Source organism: Alnus glutinosa, chromosome 5 (assembly GCF_958979055.1).
Source record: "Alnus glutinosa chromosome 5, dhAlnGlut1.1, whole genome shotgun sequence".
NCBI classification, from domain to species: Eukaryota; Viridiplantae; Streptophyta; class Magnoliopsida; order Fagales; family Betulaceae; genus Alnus; species Alnus glutinosa.
In genome coordinates, this window is record NC_084890.1 from 16,538,446 (window position 1) to 16,556,271 (window position 17,826).

Genomic DNA, 17,826 nt, shown 5'->3' on the forward strand with positions numbered 1-17,826 from the left:
CATACTAGTATATATAGACTTGATTTGACCCTATGGCTCAATTGAGGAGATGATAATTTTTACACAGGATTCAAGTGCTATTTGTAATCAGCGAAACCACTTATTGAGTGAGGTCACTAGTTATGGGTTTGACCCGGTGGATCAACTAGTCGATATCGCGCTACATTCTTCACACGTTTGCCATGAGGTTGTACCAGAGGTTTTATGGGACATGCAAATCTTACTGTGATAAGGTCAAGGGTACGAATAAATCATTTGGAAGAGTTATAATTTAATGATTATTTACTTATGTTTTATAATAATTATGAATTATTTGCATAATGCTTGAAGTAGAATAGAAGTGATAAATGAGTGTGAAGAGAAACATTACTTTAATAAAAATAGGATAATTTTCATAAATAAAGTTATTGAAATAATTAACAACTTTACTTCTCACAAAGATGCCGTCTTAGCTCAGCTGGTAGAGCGCGTGGCTTTTAACCACGTGGTCGTGGGTTCGATTCCCACAGACGGCGGAAATTATTCGTCGTTTTATCTGTTTTGCGCTTAATAGATAACCCTTAACAGGGGAGAAGATGATTCAGTGTGCCGCTGCTGTACAATGTCCTCGTGCTTCCCACCATTCAATCCTCCGGTTCGTGCCTCCAATATCACCATCGAACAACGTCTCTGCAACTTCTTCTCCCGCTTCATCTTCTTCAGTAACAAGTAGAAGAGCAGCTCTATCTCTCTCTCTTTTCTCCGCTACTTTCTCAGCACTGATCTTCTCGCCCCCTGCTTCTTCTTCATCTTCCAAGTCCGCCATATCCGAGTTCCGCGAGCTCCCAAATTCTGGTGGCGTGAAGGTATTGGACGTTCGCTTTGGTTCCGGAGAGCTTCCCCTGGATGGCGACCAGGTGAGTACTCTCTCTTTCTCTCATCAATTTTTTTTTTTTTTTTTTTTTTTTTTTTTTTTTTTTTTTTTTTAAGGGTTCTCTTTCTCTCTCATCATGTACGCAATAAATGCCAATTATTATTTTATTTTCATTTTTAAATTATTCTCTTTTTTTTTTTTTTGGCGATTTCATAATGTATATATATTGATTGTAGCTTTTCATATTGTTTAGAAATCTCTTATTAGTCTTGATATCAAGGATTCAATTCTTTCTGATTTTAAGATTCCAAGTGAAGTGATAGAGAATAGATAATCTCTTTGAAAATCCACTGCCGGAGTGATGAGAAATTTGTGAATTATACATGTTTCTGACCATTTTTTTTATTTGTAAGTAAATGAAATTTTATATATATATATAAAAAAAAAAGCGTAAGGCCCTTTAAGTACACTGGAAGTATACACAAGGAAACGCATAAGAAGGCAAAGAAAAACGAACAAGAAAATCAGAAAAGCTAATAGACACGGTTGACAAAAAAGCCTCCGTCCAAAGATACAACAAATGTAAAAACGATGCAACAATATTCTCCATGGAATTCTCCAAGTCTTCAAAACACCTAAGATTTCTCTCCTTCCAAACACACCAAAGAATGCATATAAGCACCATCTTCCAAACTGCAACACTCCTTGACCTACCCGCCTTCCACCAACAAGAAAATAAATCAACAACTCTCCTAGGCATAACCCAAGACATACCAAACCGAGAAAAGACATGATTCCACAAAGTAGACGCCACATCACAATGAAGAAGAAGGTGGTCCACAAAGTAGACGTCCCATTATAACAACTAAATCTTGAATTGAGTGGCCTTATTGGCTGCATTAGCCATTTGAGTTCTTATGCTGCGAGTTTGATATAAACGATTGGATGAAAGAAGTTGGTGACTACTGATTGTCGCAAAGCATTGTGCTGATGGCTAAACTTGAATTATAAGTCATAATTGGCGTGGCAAAAATTATGGGAGTAAAACTGATAGAGTCATGTTAAGAATTTGGTTCATGTTGGTGTCAAAGAGGGAATAAGAACTATAGTAGCTGGAGCTTGTGATGGCATTGCAGAAGAATCAAGAGGAAAGTTATGAAAGTTTTCTGTGAGGGTAGTATAAAACTCTCTGCTGCTGACTATAGCTGATGTCAGTTAGATAATTAAACTTAACAAAGTGGGAAGAGCTGCGGCAGGGAGGAGAAAGTATTTTGGTTCTTATCACTCTGTTTTGCTTGATTAAGAATTGAAATAACTATTTGCAGGAGGTAAAGGTTTTTGGTTCTTTCATTTTTGGTTGGACTTTGAGTTTGCTGGTAAATTGCTCAAGACTGTCTGTTCACTTTAATCCTTTTCTATTGTAGAAAGGCTCTTAGCAGTTGCTATGCTCTGAAGAAGGAATAGCATCGTATGGTTTCTACATTGCTTATGATTCATTCTCTGTAGTTTTAATGCTGATAGTTTTTCATTTCTAATTTCCCTAGAGGCTTGCAAATTAGAGTTGCAGAAAACAAATCCATTTTGCAGAAGAATACTTGATAACGTGATAGAGAGGCTTCTTAGTTGGCAATGGATGAGTGGGCAAACAGTATGAAACCAAAAGGAATGTGCCAATGGTCTTTGGACCAAATGGCATCTCCTTTCCCCCCGTAAGGGGTGAAGTGCAATTGTTTCATTCTTACCACTGAAAATTTAAAAACCATATGGTTTACAGACAACATTTGTTATCTATTTTAATAGATTCCCATATCATTAAAAGAATTAGGGAAACTACCTCAAAAGTCCGACTGTTGTCATGGCAAATTATTATTGTGCTTACGTGGAAAAATGCCTGCTCGCACTTTTGCTATTAAAAATTGGATAGAAAATATAATGGAACCTATTTGTCATCTGGTCAAAACTCAGAACTTTAATTGTCAAACCCCCACCCCTCTGTGGGGGTGGTTCTCCAACTCTTCCCCCTGTAGTTCCACCTCTGACCCTCTGTGAGGGTGGAGATCCACCACCGCATGGGTGGGTGGTGGGGTTGGCTTCGAAGATGACAAGAAGATCAGTGTAGGGGTGCAGAACCATCCCATTGACTAGGTATAGGATGCGCACTTCTGTGCCATCCATTTTCAAGGCTAGTCGACTCGGTAGGTGAGTTGTTATACACTCCTTAGCAGATTTCAACTTCCATGACCACACGGATTTGGCCCCAATTCAGACTGGAGGTTGTGAAACACCAAACAGTTCACATTCCCAAATTTGGTATCTTTCACCAATATTATTACTTTTTATGGGAGATAAGACCTTATTTTGCTCCTATTTTATAGCATAGGTGTCTGATTGAAGGTTGTAGCTAATTTTGTACACATTTTGGGAATGAACATAATAGAAAAAGAGTGTCATAACAGAATTAGTTAACCATTTTCTCTGAGGACTGGGATCTAGCAAAAGCAAGTTTTGTTTTTGGATCTGAGATGTATATTATTGTTTCAAAGTTGATCGGCCTTATTAGTCTTATATCTTGCAAATGATGGAAGATTGATGGTGGGTCATGTGGTCTTATCATTGATGTTTCCTGTCTGGAGCCCATAAAGATAAACATGGACCAGAAGAGAGTAGCACAAAATAAACCAAATAGCTGCCTTCACTCTGCAACTATTTACTTTACATTATATTTAGTTACAAAGTCTTGATTTGTTGTATGCCCATCAGAGTGGTCGTTAAATGGACCACATTGTATGAAACTTGGCCTTTTTATATGTTTGTGGGCCTGTGGCTCTATACAACCTTCGGTTTAGTCTGGTGCACTATGTTAGCAAGTGATAAATATGTTCTTCAAGTAGTTGGTTACATCCCATAATGGAATGTGTTCTCTGACTCATGAAAATTGCTGCTTATGGCTTGAACAGATTGGATGCTGACTGCCAGATAATTTTTTTTTCTACCTAGAACAATGAAAATCCTGCATTTTGCAGCATTTTTGAGCTAGCATTACATGAAACTGTTGAAAATGGTAGTGTTTATATTTTATGCCTTTAAATATATCTTCTTTGGAATCTAGAATTAGAATATGTAGGAGAATTTAACAGATAGAGATCTGATCATCTCTGGCGATTATCAGCATTGATTTATCATCAATTTTTGAGTTCAAATGTGAAGGTTGCAATTCATTACTATGGAAGGTTGGCAGCAAAGCAAGGATGGCGCTTTGATTCAACATATGATCACAAAGATGAAAATGGTGAACCAATTCCTTTTGTGTTTGTACTAGGCTCTGGGAAAGTAAGTCCTGATATCAGTATTCAAACTGGTTGTCATATATAGAGACTTTAATGTCATAATTGCAAGATACGAGCCTTGTAATGCTTATGGTGTATGTTTTTAACCTGTAACATGCCTAGCGAGTCTTTTTTTTTTTGGATAAGTTGGCCAGCGACTCAAAAGCAGTGGTGGTATGCATTATGAAATCTCTTTCTGTGTAGCAACCTTGACAAAGTGGTTGTGTGTTGCTGCTGCACTAAAATTGGTGTTTTTTTTTACATACCAATTGTCTATATATATTTTGATTGCCAGGAAGGCAAAAATGTGATTTGACTCCAAATTATAAGGATTCCTTTCTTTTTCTATTACTAATTGGTTGAACCAAGCATTAACTTGAAAGTATTAAATTGAAGCCAAAAAAAGAAATGGAAAAGTTATCACTCCTTTGATTGTTGTTTTATGTTCTGTCCATCTCCACTCCACCCCCTTAAAATATACATATTTTTGTAAATTCAGCTCATTCTGCCTAAAGCTTCACCACCACTGACCCTAACTGATAAGATACGATCAAATAGATAGATTGGTTGTGAATGAAAGTAGAAATGAAATGACGAATGCGATTGATAAGTTTTCCACTTGAGGTAGGAAAGCACCATACACACCAATTGTTTGTTTATATCTTTGATACTCTTCCCTTGGCTTTTTCCCTACCTTAAATAGATGACTACTCCTACTGGGCATGAACAACCCATCTGCTGTGAAACACTACTCTTAACAGAATGCTAAACATACCCAACAACAATGAAACAAAATGGTAAGCATAGCCAACAGTAATTGAACGGAATGATAAACTATTAACGCACTACACACTCCTAACTCTTCTCTAACACATAAGAGTTCTAGTGAGTGTATTGATAAGACTTCCGGTAGTTCACAACTCCTAGTGACAACCGGTTCCTAAAGATAAGAGTCCTACTTGTATTGAGTGAAAGAGTTTTACTTGTATTTAAGTTAGTATAGATTATTGATTACAGTTTTGTATTAGATAAGACTTATCTCTAAGAGATAGTATCAGATCAGGAAGCTAGAAGTTAGAAGTTATCTTGTATTTTGTACAAACTCTATATAATGGAATAGACACTCACAAGTTGAGTAAGCTTTGAAAGCCAAATAATTTGTGTTTCTATATGGTTTCAGAGCCAACCCTAGGCTAACGTCTCTATCTTCTTCTTCTTCTTCTTTTTTCCCTACCTTCATGTCAAAATCCACGGCCTCTTCAGCAGCTTCATCCCCTTCTCATTCCGAGAAGAATCCCACCCTTACTCCACCTTCGTCCAATATTGTGTTCTCTATCCCAAACACGAATCATACCCTGCAAATCAAACTCTCCGATGCCAATTTTCCAAGCTGGAGAACTCAGATCATGGCCTTTGTTAAAGCCCAAGACGCATATGGTTTCCTATTTCCTAGCAAGTCTCGGATCTGATTATGATCTGTTTGTTACCTCCATCAGTACTTGGCTGGATCCTCTATCTCTCGATGAAATCTATGGCCACCTTTTGGCGCATGAGATGCGAATAGAACATCATCTCGCTCCCTCTGATATTGTCGTGCCCACTGCAAATTTTTCATCCCGAGGTTCACCATCATGCAGTCGAGGCTATCGCGGTCGTGGTCGCACCAACAACTACCGTGGTCGAGGATTTTTCTCTCCTGGCCACGGCAGAGGAACCTCCTTTCAGCCTGACTCAGGACAATCTTTAAGGCCCATCTGCCAGCTCTGTGGCAAAATCGGGCACACTGCCCCCAGATGCTATTAGCGTCCCGACCTTGCACTTGCCGGATCACCTTCTGCCCAGTACCAGCCTGGTCAAGCATATTACTCTTCACCTACCCTTCCTCCGGAAGAGAACTGGTACCTGGATACTGGTGCAACACACCATCTTACCAACAACTTGCAGAATCTGAACATATCCTCTAAAGAATACTCTGGGCAAGATCAGATCCACATAGGTAATGGTACAGGTCTGTCTATCTCTCACTCCGGTTCTGCATCTCTTTCTTTCTCTCGTCGAAAACTTCTACTCAAACAATTACTTCACGTTCCAAATATATGCAAGAATCTCCCCTCTGTTCGTCAATTTTCCCTTGATAATGATGTTTTCTTTGAGTTTCATTCTTCTTTTTTTACTATTAAGGATCGCAAGACCAGGCTCCCAGTTCATCACGGCCAACTTAAGGATGGCCTTTATCACCTCCTTCCTCCGCAAGTGCATTCATCTCAATCACAAGCACTCGTTGGTGAGAGGACTTCTCCACATAGTTGGCACCACCATTTGGGACATCCAGCCCTTCAAATGGTCAACTTTGTTCTATCCAAATTTCAGCTTCCTATTTTATCCAATAAGGCAATGGTACCGTGCACTATCTGTCCATAGGCAAAGGGTCACCAATTGCCCTTTTTAGTTTCTAAAACTTCTATTTGTAATCCTTTAACTTACAGTTGACAAACACGCTTTTCAGAAAACGTTGGTTAAAGTCGTCTAGTTGGGGCTCTTTGATGGCCTTTCTTTATCCGTTCACGTTAAAAGGTAGTGAGTGGAGTCAGACACAAAGCGATTTTAATTTATTCAGATGTCTGGGGTCCTTCCCCATCTATTTCAATCAATGGCAATCGATTTTATGTCTCTTTTGTGGATGCTTTCAGTTGGTTTACTTAGGTCTACCCTATTCAGGCCAAATCTGATGTCATGCAAGTGTTTATCAATTTTCAATCAATGGTCGAACGTCTTCTTAATGCCAAAATAAAATCTGTTCAAACTGATTGGGGTGGTGAATATCGCAACCTTCACAAATAATTCCAATCCATTGGCATTCTCCATCGTGTTTCCTGCCCTCACACTCATCAACAACAAGGGTGTGGAAAGGAAACATTGACACCTCATTGATACAACCTTGGCTCTCCTAGCAGCAAGCTCACTTCCAAAGAAATTTTGGGATGATGCTTGTTTAACTTCCTGCTATTTAATAAACCGACTGCCGACTCCCCTTACTCAAAAATCTTTATCCTTTTGAGAAACTTTTCTCTCAAGTTCCAGATTATAAGTTTCTCAAGGTTTTTGGCCGCACTTGTTTTCCTAATCTTCGTGCATATAATTCTCACAAATTCTCACTTAGATCCAAACCATGTGTCTTCTTAGGATACAGCACCCGTCATAAGGGCTATAAATGCAACCACCCTGAAACTGGCCGCATCTTTATCTCTAGGGATGTCATCTTCCATGAAGATGTCGTTCCCTTCTCAAACACTACTTCCTCTCCAGCTCCAATTCCTCCTTCTTCCAATCCTGTTTTTGTTTCATTAACCCCATCTATTCCACAAACTAGCACTATCAACTCCACCCACCGACCCTATTCCCACTGTATCTTCTTCCCCTACTCGTGCTAGTATCTCTAGCCCTTCTATTCCTTCTGTTTCATCTATTGCAGAACCAGATGTGTCACCTATGCAGCAACCTATCTGGTTACATCCTATGCGGATCCGAACTCAAAATAATGCCAGGACCATCCGAAAGCTCACTGACGGGATAGTACGATACCCTCTACCTCGGGCCTTGATTTCTAAAGCTGCTCTTACAAAACCTACATGTTTCACCAATGCTGTCAAGGTTAGTGAATGGCGCACTGCCATGTAAACTGAATTTAATGCTTTGCTCAAAAACAGCATGTGGACACTTGTTCCATCATCGGTTGCGAAAAATGTGGTTGGCTGCAAATGGATCTTTAAACTTAAAAGAAAGGTAAATGGGTCTATCGAACGTCATAAGGCATGACTGGTTGCAAAGGGCTTTCACTAACATGCGGGCATTGACTATGGTGAGACATTCAGCCCTGTTTTCAAACTGACTACCATACGTACTGTGTTATCACATGCCTATTCTGTCGGGTGGTCTATGAAACAAAGAGACATACAAAATGCATTTCTGCATGGTCTCTTGTCCGAGGATGTCTATATGGAGCAACCTCCGGGATTTATTCATCCTTCGTATCCTTATCACATATGCCAGTTGAAAAAAGCTCTTTATGGCTTGAAGCAGGCACCACGAGCATGGTTTGCTCGCCTTAGTGGGAGACTGGTTGATCTTGGTTTTATTGGTTCAAAAACAGATTCATCTCTGTTTATCTACTATACCACAGCAGTCACTATGTATTTACTTATTTACGTTGATGATATTATTATTGTTTCATCTGTTCCCACTACCATTGATGAACTCTTACAGCTATTAAGCACTGATTTTGTTGTTAAAGACCTTGGCAAGTTGCACTACTTTCTTGGAATTGAAGTTATACCCGTGAAGGATGGTCTTTTACTTTCCCAACAGTGCTATGTTCAGGATTTACTCTCCAAAATGAATATGACAGAAGTAAAACCAGTCTCATCTCCCATGTCTTCTTCTCTAGCCTTATCCACATTTGCAGGTGATCCTATGGAGGAGCCCTCTTTATATAGAAGCACGGTGAGTTCACTTCAGTACTTGTCTCTTACACGCCCGGATTTGGCGTTTGCGGTCAATCGTGTGTGTCAATTTATGCATCGTCCAACCAAACTCCATTGGTGAGCTGTCAAGCAGATCCTTAGATGCCTAAAACACACTATCACTCATGGTTTGCTGTTACAAAAGACCTCATCCAATTCTCTTCAAGCATACTCGGATGCTGACTGGGCAGGATGCTCGGATGATCGACGTTCAACCGATGCTTATTGTGTTTTCCTTGGTTCCAACTTGATTTCTTGGAGTTCTCGTAAGCAGCCTACTGTTTCAAGGTCTTCTACAAAATCTGAATGCAAATCTGTTGCTAACACGGTTGCTGAAGTGATCTGGATCCGTTCTCTTCTCAAAGAACTTGGTCTTATACTTTCTGTTCAACCGAAGATATGGTGTGACAACATTGGTGCAACTTACTTATCAATCAATCCGATTTTTCATGCTCGCACCAAACATGTAGCTATTGACTTCCATTTTGTTTGAGAGTTGGTTACTTCCAAAGACCTAGAGATTCTATTTGTTCCAAGTGCCGATCAGATTGCAGATGTTCTCACTAAGCCACTTGTTTCCAGGAGGTTTCATCATCTATCATACAAGCTCAACTTCCATTCACTCCAGTTGAACTTGAGAGAGGATATTAACGCACAACACACTCCTAACTCTTCTCTAACACATAAGAGTTCTAGTGAGTGTATTGATAAAACTTCCGGTATTTCACAACTCCTAGTGACAACCGGTTCCTAAAGATAAGAGTCCTACTTGTATTGATTGAGTGAAAGAGTTTCACTTGTATTTAAGTTAGTTTAGATTATTGATTACAGTTTTGTATTAGATAAGATTTATCTCTAAGAGATAGTATTAGGTCAGGAAGCTAGAAGTTAGAAGTTATCTTGTATTCTGTACAAACTCTATATAATGGAATAGACACTCACAAGTTGAGTAAGCTTTGAAAGCCAAATAATCTGTGTTTCTATATATACATAACCAACTATCTACCCAACTGAGAAGTGATAAGGATTAGCTTCTCAGTTTTATTCCTGTCCACGTGGAAGCTTAATCCAAGTAACGTGGGTTGGGCTTCCTCTTCCTATGGACATGGTTTCTATCAATTGCCCCTCCTTGAACACGAACCTTGTCCTCAAGGTCGAGGTTTTGAAATTGTTGGCGGAGACAATCTACTTCTTCCCACGTGGCATCTTCAGGAGGAAGACTGCTCCATTGGACCAAAGCCTTAGTGACATATTTATCGCCATTTTTAAACCAGTGGTAATCACGAATAAGCAAAGGTTTCAACATGGGTGTGTTGTCGGTTGAAAAGGGCGGAAGATGACTTGTAACCTGAAACATATCGCCAAGCTTCTTCTTCAAAAGGGACACATGGAACATTGGATGGATCCGAGATGTATCGGGCAATGCCAATTTGTAGGCAACTGCTCCAATGCGTGACAAAATTTGGTAGGGTCCAAAGAAATGACTCGCCAATTTTTTATGGGCTCGACGAAAAATATTGTGCTGACGATAAGGGTGAAGCCGTAGATAAACCCAATCGCCTTCCTCTAAGACATAGTCCTGACGCTTCTTATCCGCTTGTTCCTTCATACGGTTGCATGCTTTCTATAAATTGGCCTTCAATTGTTGAAGCAACTCATCCTTGTCGCCCAACTCTTTGTCCACTTCATCCACCACCGAAGCTCCAACTAAGTAATTGATCATAGTAGGGGGTGGACGACCATAAAGAGCCTGGAAAGGAGTGGTGCCTAGAGATTGGTGAAAGGTCGTATTATACCAATACTCAGCCTACGGCAAATGTTGTTCCCATGTCTTGGGATGTTGACTACAAAGGCATTGAAGGTATTGTTCGAGGCAACGGTTCACAACCTCCGTTTGGTCGTCGGATTGTGGATGGTAGGCGGAACTCATCTTCAATTGAGTACCTTGCAGTGTAAAAAATTCCTCAAAAAATTACTCAAAAAAAAATCAGGTCACGATTACTCACCGTAGCTGTAGCAATTCCATGGAGGGACAATGTTGGTGATGAAGACTTCCACAATTTTCTTTGCTGTATAAGGATAGGTTAACGACATAAAATGGGCATATTTGGTGAGACAGTCGACTACGACCATGACTGTTGTTTTTCCAGCTGATGGAGGCAATCTATCCACAAAATCGAGAGATATCTCCTCCCATACCTGAGATGGCACCAGCATGGGCTGTAGAAGGCTGGCTGGAGAACGAGCTTCACTCTTGTTCCTCTGGCATGTGTCACAGGCCACGACGTATCTGCAAATATCTGTTTTCATGGCTTCCCAATAGAATGATTGGGCAATCCGGTTGTAGGTATGTCAGACTCCTAAGTGACCACCCATCTTGGAATTGTGGAATTCTTCAAGCAGTTTTTTGCAAAGAGAGGAAGAGGGTGGAATCACGATTCTTCCTCTATAAAGTAAAAGCCCTTCATGATCTAGCAGATAAGGGTGTTTCTCAAGTTGGCTGGAATACTTCTCATGTAAGGCTACCATATATGGATCCGTTTGATTGACATGTCGCAATTCTTCCCAAAGGTGGAAGTGTGGACTGCTAATGGCATGTAGTTGGGTCTTGGAATAATCAACCCTTGGTTCCACATCGGTAGGATCGATGAGCATGTCGGCTGGCTGAGAGGGTCGACGAGACAAGGCGTCAGCAGCTAAATTTGTCTTATCCGGCCGATAAATAATCTCATAGTTGTAACCCAAAAGCTTGGAAACCCATTTTTGCTGTTCTGGAGTTACAACTCGTTGCTCCAAAAAAAACTTCAAACTTGTTTGATCTGTCCAAATCTAAAAACGGCGGCCCAAGAGATATGGACGCCACATCCGGATAGCTTCCATGATAGCAAGCATTTCCTTTGAATATACGGACCACCTCTTTTTCTTGGGCCCAATTGCTTTGCTCATATATGCCAAAGGTTTGCCATTTTGGGCTAAGACCGCTCCATTGCCCTTGTCTGATGCTTATGTCTCTAAAACAAAAACTTCAGAAAAGCTAGGTACCCCAAAACGGGTGTTGTAGTCATGGCGTGTTTAAGAGCTATAAATGATGTTTCGGCCTTTGGACCCCATTCGAATTTACCTTTTTTCAACAATTGGGTTGATTGACGAGCAATGATACCATAAAGTTTAACAAATTTCCGGTAGTAGCCGGTAAGCCCAAGGAACCCCCATAGCTCTGTAATTGTTTTGGGCTGAGGCCATGACTGCATGGTAGCAATTTTATGGGGATCCACCTTCATGCCAGCTACAGTAATAAGAATACCCAAATAATCCACCTCTGTTTGGCCAAAAACACATTTACTGGGTTTCACCACAAAGTGTTGACTTGCCAAGATTTCGAAGTTCCTCTTGATATGAATCAAATGGGTGTCCCAATCTGAACTGTTGATCAGAATGTCATCAAAGAAAACAAGAATAAATTTGCGTAAATAAGGTCGAAAGATCGCATTCATTGCCGCTTGAAAAGTAAAGGGAGCATTGCATAAGCCAAAAGGTATCACCAAATACTCGTAGTGGCCACTGTGAGTACGAAAAGCAGTCTTGTGAATGTCATCAACCTGGATGCGAATCTGGTGGTACTCGGCTCATATGTCTAGCTTGGTAAAATATTCAGATCCGTGCAGCTCATCTATCATGTCATCTACGGTTGGAATGGGAAAAAGGTCCTTGATTGTGACTGCATTTAAAGCCCTGTAGTCGGTACAAAACCTCCACGTGCCATCTTTCTTTTTGACTAGTAAAATCGGTGAAGAAAAATGACTATTACTTAGTCTTATCAACCTAGATAAAAAGCATTTCAGAGACTTGCCTTTCAATTTCGTTTTTCTGGAAATGAGCATACCTATCAAGGTCTAACATTGACAGGGCCAGTTCCTTGAGTGCAATCCGATGATCAAATTCTCTGGCTGGTGGTAAAGATGCAGGTTCCTCCATAACTTGCCGGAAATCAGCAAGGATACGCTATATTGCCATTGCTAGTGTGGGCTCCTCTTCTTATTGGATTGACTGAACTGCAATTGCAAATACTTCACCTCCATTGGTCACTTCTCGGGTCAGCAAAGAGTTGCTGATGGCATGCCCCTGCTTCTCGGCTGAAGCCAGTATTTCATACCGTTAATTGCCCTTCGTGATTGTCATGGAAAGTCGTCCCCAATAACATACCACTAGACCCAATTTGTCCAGCCGTTGTACTCCCAAAACGACATCCAGCCCAGTCAATGGAAGAGAGAATAAGGTGACCGTGATTGTCAATCCTTATACAATTAATTTCACTCCTTCATATTTCTCCTAACATGATAAACGCTCCCCATTAGCTACGGTAACCCAGAATTCAGTGATTGGGGTCAATGGTAACCCAAATGTTTTGGCAATCTTGTGGTCAACAAAATTGTGGGTAGACCCACTGTCTATAAGCACTAGGATTTTTCGGATTCCTATCCGAGCAGAGACCATCATCGTCTTTGGCCCAATGTATCCCGTGAGTGCATGCAATGAAATTTGGGGGACTTTATCATCTTCGTCTTCCTTTGCAACGTGTTCAAGCTCCGACTCGCCCAGCTTCAATAATGAAGACATTTGGGACTGCACAACGAAGCCCCAATGTGTATCTCTCATTACAGGTGAAACATAATACTTTTTCCCTTCTTTTTTGTATTTTGTCCCACGAAATTTTTTTGACCGAGGCTTGAGATCTTGGAGTTTTAGGACTTACTGCCATATTGGTACTGCTTCCTCATGACGTCTTTGGGGTATATTTTGGCATGTCTGTATATGGACTCCTCTTCGTGTGGGTCAACTTATCTTCCCGCATTCATGCGAATTCAATGGTCTCACAAAGTGTGCGAGGTTTGAATTTTCGTACATCAGTTGAGATGTCAGCCTTCAATCCTCCTAAGAACGTTCCGATCAATGCTTTTTGTGGCCATCCAACCACACAGTTGGCCAGTTTTTTGAACTCTTTCTGGTACTCTCTCAGGGTGCCTTTCTGTTTGACACGCGATAGCGCTTCATCATAGTCTTCATACTCTGTTGGCCCAAACTGGGCCAAGTAATAGACTTGTCTTTGGCATGATAAATTTTCTTTACCCATTGCCACCACTAGTTTGCCTCACCTTCCAAATAAAATGCAGCAAGGGTTACTTTCTGCTCCTCCACCGTTGCTTGGTACTCAAAAAATTGAGTAACCTGATCAAGCCATATAATAGGATCCTCTCCACAGAATCGTGGAAACTCCATCTTCATAGGTCGAAAAAAATGCACATCTTCCCAGTGGTCACGATTGTGACCATACTGTGAAAAAGAGCTAGCATCCTTTGTTTCTTTCTCTAGATGACGTGATGACTCCCCTTGATTCTTTGCAAAGGTATCGAAGGCCTCCTTCACCGTCTGGGCAATGCTCTCTCCTTCAATGATCGTTCAAAGTTCTACATGGACTCGTGGATCTCGTGTACTTCAGACTCCAGCTTCTCAATATGGTCCTTTTGGGTCGACATAGCTTTGATACCACTTGATAAGATACAATCAGATAGATAGATGGGTTGTGAATGAAAGTAGAAATGAAATGACAAAAGCGATTGATAAGTTTTCCACTTGAGGTAGGACAACACCGTACACACCAATTGTTTGTTTGTATCTTTGATATACTCTTCCCTTGACTATTCCCTACATTAAATAGATGACTACTCCTACTGGGCAAGAACAAACCCATCTGCTGTGAAACACTACTCTTAACAGAATGCTAAACATACCCAACAACAATGAAACATAATGATAAACATAGCCAACACTAATTGAACGGAATGATAAACATAACCAACTAGCTACCCAACTGAGAAGTGACAAGGATCAGCTTCTCAGTTTTATTCTTGTCCACGTGGAAGCTTAATCCAAGTAACGTGGGTTAGGCTTCCTCTTCCTACAGACATGGTTCCTATCACTACCCATTGTTTGTCAGCATGCCTCATTCAGAAATGGGTAGGGTAATTTGAATCTAATGGTTAAGAGTTGGGTTTTCAGATTTTTTTTTTTTTTTTTTTTCATAATCTCTAATATCCTAGAGAATTTTACATTTTATTTATAGAGTTTTATGTATTTATGATTGTTTTCAGTTCTGAAAGTTATTTATTCGTTGGAATTAAATCTTTTAGGATTAACTATTAATTATTAATGCAGTCATTTTTGTGGCCTGACAACCATTATAAGCTGGGAAGTAGGTACTTTTGGACGAATTCCAATTTGTTTATTAGTTTTTGCAGGTCTACATAATTTTCAAAACTTCTCAAAAAATGTCGTCTGCTGGATTGTAATCATACTTGTATTGTGCTCTGGATTGTAATCATACTTGTATTGTGCTCTATGAATGCTTAAATGATTTTGCTGCCAGTTAATATAGCATTGATCTTCTCTATAAACTAGCTGATATTTAGGAGCATATATGCAGAACTAATACCCTTGAAATAATCCAGCAGCATGTTTCGTGCTTTTCAGCCTGGCCAATATTTGTGAATAAAAAAGAGCCAGGTCACTTTGCCTTAATTTGAAAGAAATTCGACCATTTTGTCTTAGTTCATATGACACTATTTATAGAGTTTAAATGCATTAGGGACTGGTATCATTTTGTGGCATTAGGGAAAACTACTGGAAGACCATGCCATGCTTTCATAAATTCTATTTCTTGTTTTCCTAGGCTGGATTCCAGCACTGTTTGTGTGTGTGATTTCTGTTTTTCAGCCATTCTAAAGTGAGATGGGTTCATAATTTTCAAACTTTTAGTAACTTCCTTCTCTTATGCTTTTTAAGACTATTTTATTTGAATTACTGAGCAAGTTGAGAAGCTCATCGATATATCAAATCTATATGCAGGTGATTTCAGGGATAGAAGCAGCTGTGAGATCAATGAAAGTAGGTGGTATACGAAGAGTCATCATCCCACAATCCCAAGGATATCAGAGCACATCCCAAGAACCCATACCACCTAATGTATTTACTCTTTTCTTCACTCTCTCCGTTGTTGGTTTGATTTATGCTAATCTATGCTTTGAATGGACGCTTTACTTGTTGCTGATTTCCATTTTATAATATTCATCCTTATCTAAATTTTTGCCACCAAACTATTAAGCATCTTTTTCTCTATACAAAAAAAGTGAATAATGTTATGGAATTTATTTTCAAAAGCTGGATTTAGTGCATAAAATGTATCAAAATAGAAAATAGTAAAAATATGCTCCGTGATTGATCATTAGAACCAACTGGTGAAAGGATGTCTGTCTGGCACCAATTGATATATGATGTCCTGTTACTGGACTGTAGAAACAAACCTGCACGAGTGAGAGGGAAAGAGGACGAGGATTGTTCTGTTTATTATACCACTAATTATACTTGGAAAATATTACCGGGTTACTGTGGTTAGGTAACTTTTTAACATTTATAAATATATATAACTTTATTATATGCACAACAGTATGCCACACGACGGGTATGGCCTTTATATTGAAATGTGCTCAGTCTATTCTTTTTTTCCTTCCAGTTTTTTGACAGGCAGAGGCTATTTACTACCATTTTCAATCCAACTCGTCTTGCCAATGGAGAAGGCTCAACATTAGGGACTCTCATATTTGATATCGAGTTTGTCAGTGCGAGGCATCAATGAAGTAGAATACTTTTATGATTCTGAAAACCGCTCGTGCATTTTACACAGCTCAATCCAATGTTTTTTTTGTTCATGATCGGAAACCATGTTTATGATTCTGAAAACCGCTCGTGCATTCCTAGTATTCTATTGTTTACTATTCTCTTTTCTTCTCTTAATTAAAGATATAATTGGAAAAGCAAGTACAAAAATAAGTAATAAACCCCAGTAGAGAGTGGCACGATTCAATTCAACATTTTGCTCGTTCAGGTTTGATTGTGTCATATATCTATAATTCAAATTAGGTTTATAGTTGTATGACTGCATTACTAATATTGACCCCCAAAAAGAAACGGTAGGTACAACTAGTTTGTGAACAGCTAACCATCGCTTTGTAAAAATTGGATAAGTTCTATCTATGGTCATTGAAGCCTCCTAAAAAGATCCACTAAATTCATCGAGTTGTTCCAAAGGATTAAAACGGCCAGTTATTGATGGAATTCCTTGTCAATTCTCTGTAAAATACTCATTTGGACTAGGGCTTCCAAATACGTAGTAAGCTAAACTTGTGCCGACGAATAACCAACCCACAATGAAAAGGGAAGGTATAGTAATGCTATGAATGACCTAGTATCAAATACTAGTAATAATATCAGCAAAATAACGTTCTCCTGTGCTTCCACACATGTTTAGCTCCACATATTATTGTAAGTCAAAAGAAAAGGAGACCGATTTCATAAAAGATGAGATCAATAAATGGGAATTCACTGAAATTGCATCCTTATGAGATCGCCAATAGTGTACCGAGGGTGTCTTTAGAGTTTACAGAATCAGTATAGCTAGCCTTCTTCACACAGCAATGCAATTTCACAATCAGTATTGAAAAATGGAGTGCTAGATAATTTCTTTTTTTTTATTTTATTATTGCTTGTTGATGTAATATACCATTCAATAGAAAATTTCTAACATAACATTCTTGTATGTAGTAGTATAAAGATTCTCCCCATTATTGGTTTCAGAGTAGAAACTAAAAATCAGATAAAATGTCAATCCGACAGGTTGCTTTCGAATAATTCATGAGGGAGATTATGATATTCCTCTACAATTCAATTAGACGGGGTATTCACCTTATCAATATCTCAAATCAATTGGGTTCGATTTATCTGGCATCTAACCTAAAATGGGCACCCGGACTGTGCCGAACCTTTTGTTAGGCTATTGTTCTCTTGTTTTGTTCTCGAAAATTCATAGAGTAAGACATCGATTTTTTAATAAATCAATTCTTTTTGATTACATGATGGACTCCTCTGAAAAATATTGGGGCGTGTGTAAACGAGGTGCTCTACCAACCGAGCTATTGCCCTTGTGCTTGTTAGACATATTTTAACATGTATATAATTTATTGTCAAGATACATATTACATGATTTGACAGCATATTTTTTTGATCTCTTTTATTG

At 39.3% G+C, this 17,826-nt stretch overlaps 1 protein-coding gene and 1 non-coding gene across 3 annotated transcripts; both read left to right on the top strand.

The window, feature by feature from the left end:
* The first annotated feature begins 442 nt into the window (after positions 1-442).
* Positions 443-515, top strand: TRNAK-UUU (transfer RNA lysine (anticodon UUU)). Its single transcript has one exon. It is a non-coding gene; the product is annotated as a tRNA-Lys (tRNA).
* LOC133868097 (peptidyl-prolyl cis-trans isomerase FKBP17-1, chloroplastic) lies at positions 501-16,513 on the top strand. Of its 2 annotated transcripts, XM_062304918.1 has the most exons (4): positions 502-896; positions 4,061-4,183; positions 15,603-15,719; positions 16,267-16,513. In XM_062304918.1, the coding sequence occupies exons 1-4, from the start codon at positions 576-578 to the stop codon at positions 16,387-16,389; spliced, it is 684 nt and encodes a 227-aa protein (XP_062160902.1). In that variant the 5' UTR covers positions 502-575; the 3' UTR covers positions 16,390-16,513. The 2 variants fall into 2 exon arrangements, with proteins under 2 accessions (XP_062160903.1, XP_062160902.1); XM_062304919.1 differs by lacking the exon at positions 4,061-4,183 and having other exon boundaries at positions 501-896.
* Positions 16,514-17,826: the final 1,313 nt, after the last annotated feature.

Coding starts and splice junctions, on each gene's coding strand:
- LOC133868097 (XM_062304918.1), top strand. CDS start 576: ATGATTCAGTGTGCCGCTGCTGTACAATGTCCTCGTGCTTCCCACCAT. Junction 4,184..15,602: donor TTGTACTAGGCTCTGGGAAA/GTAAGTCCTGAT, acceptor ATCTATATGCAG/GTGATTTCAGGGATAGAAGC. Junction 15,720..16,266: donor AAGAACCCATACCACCTAAT/GTATTTACTCTT, acceptor TTTTCCTTCCAG/TTTTTTGACAGGCAGAGGCT.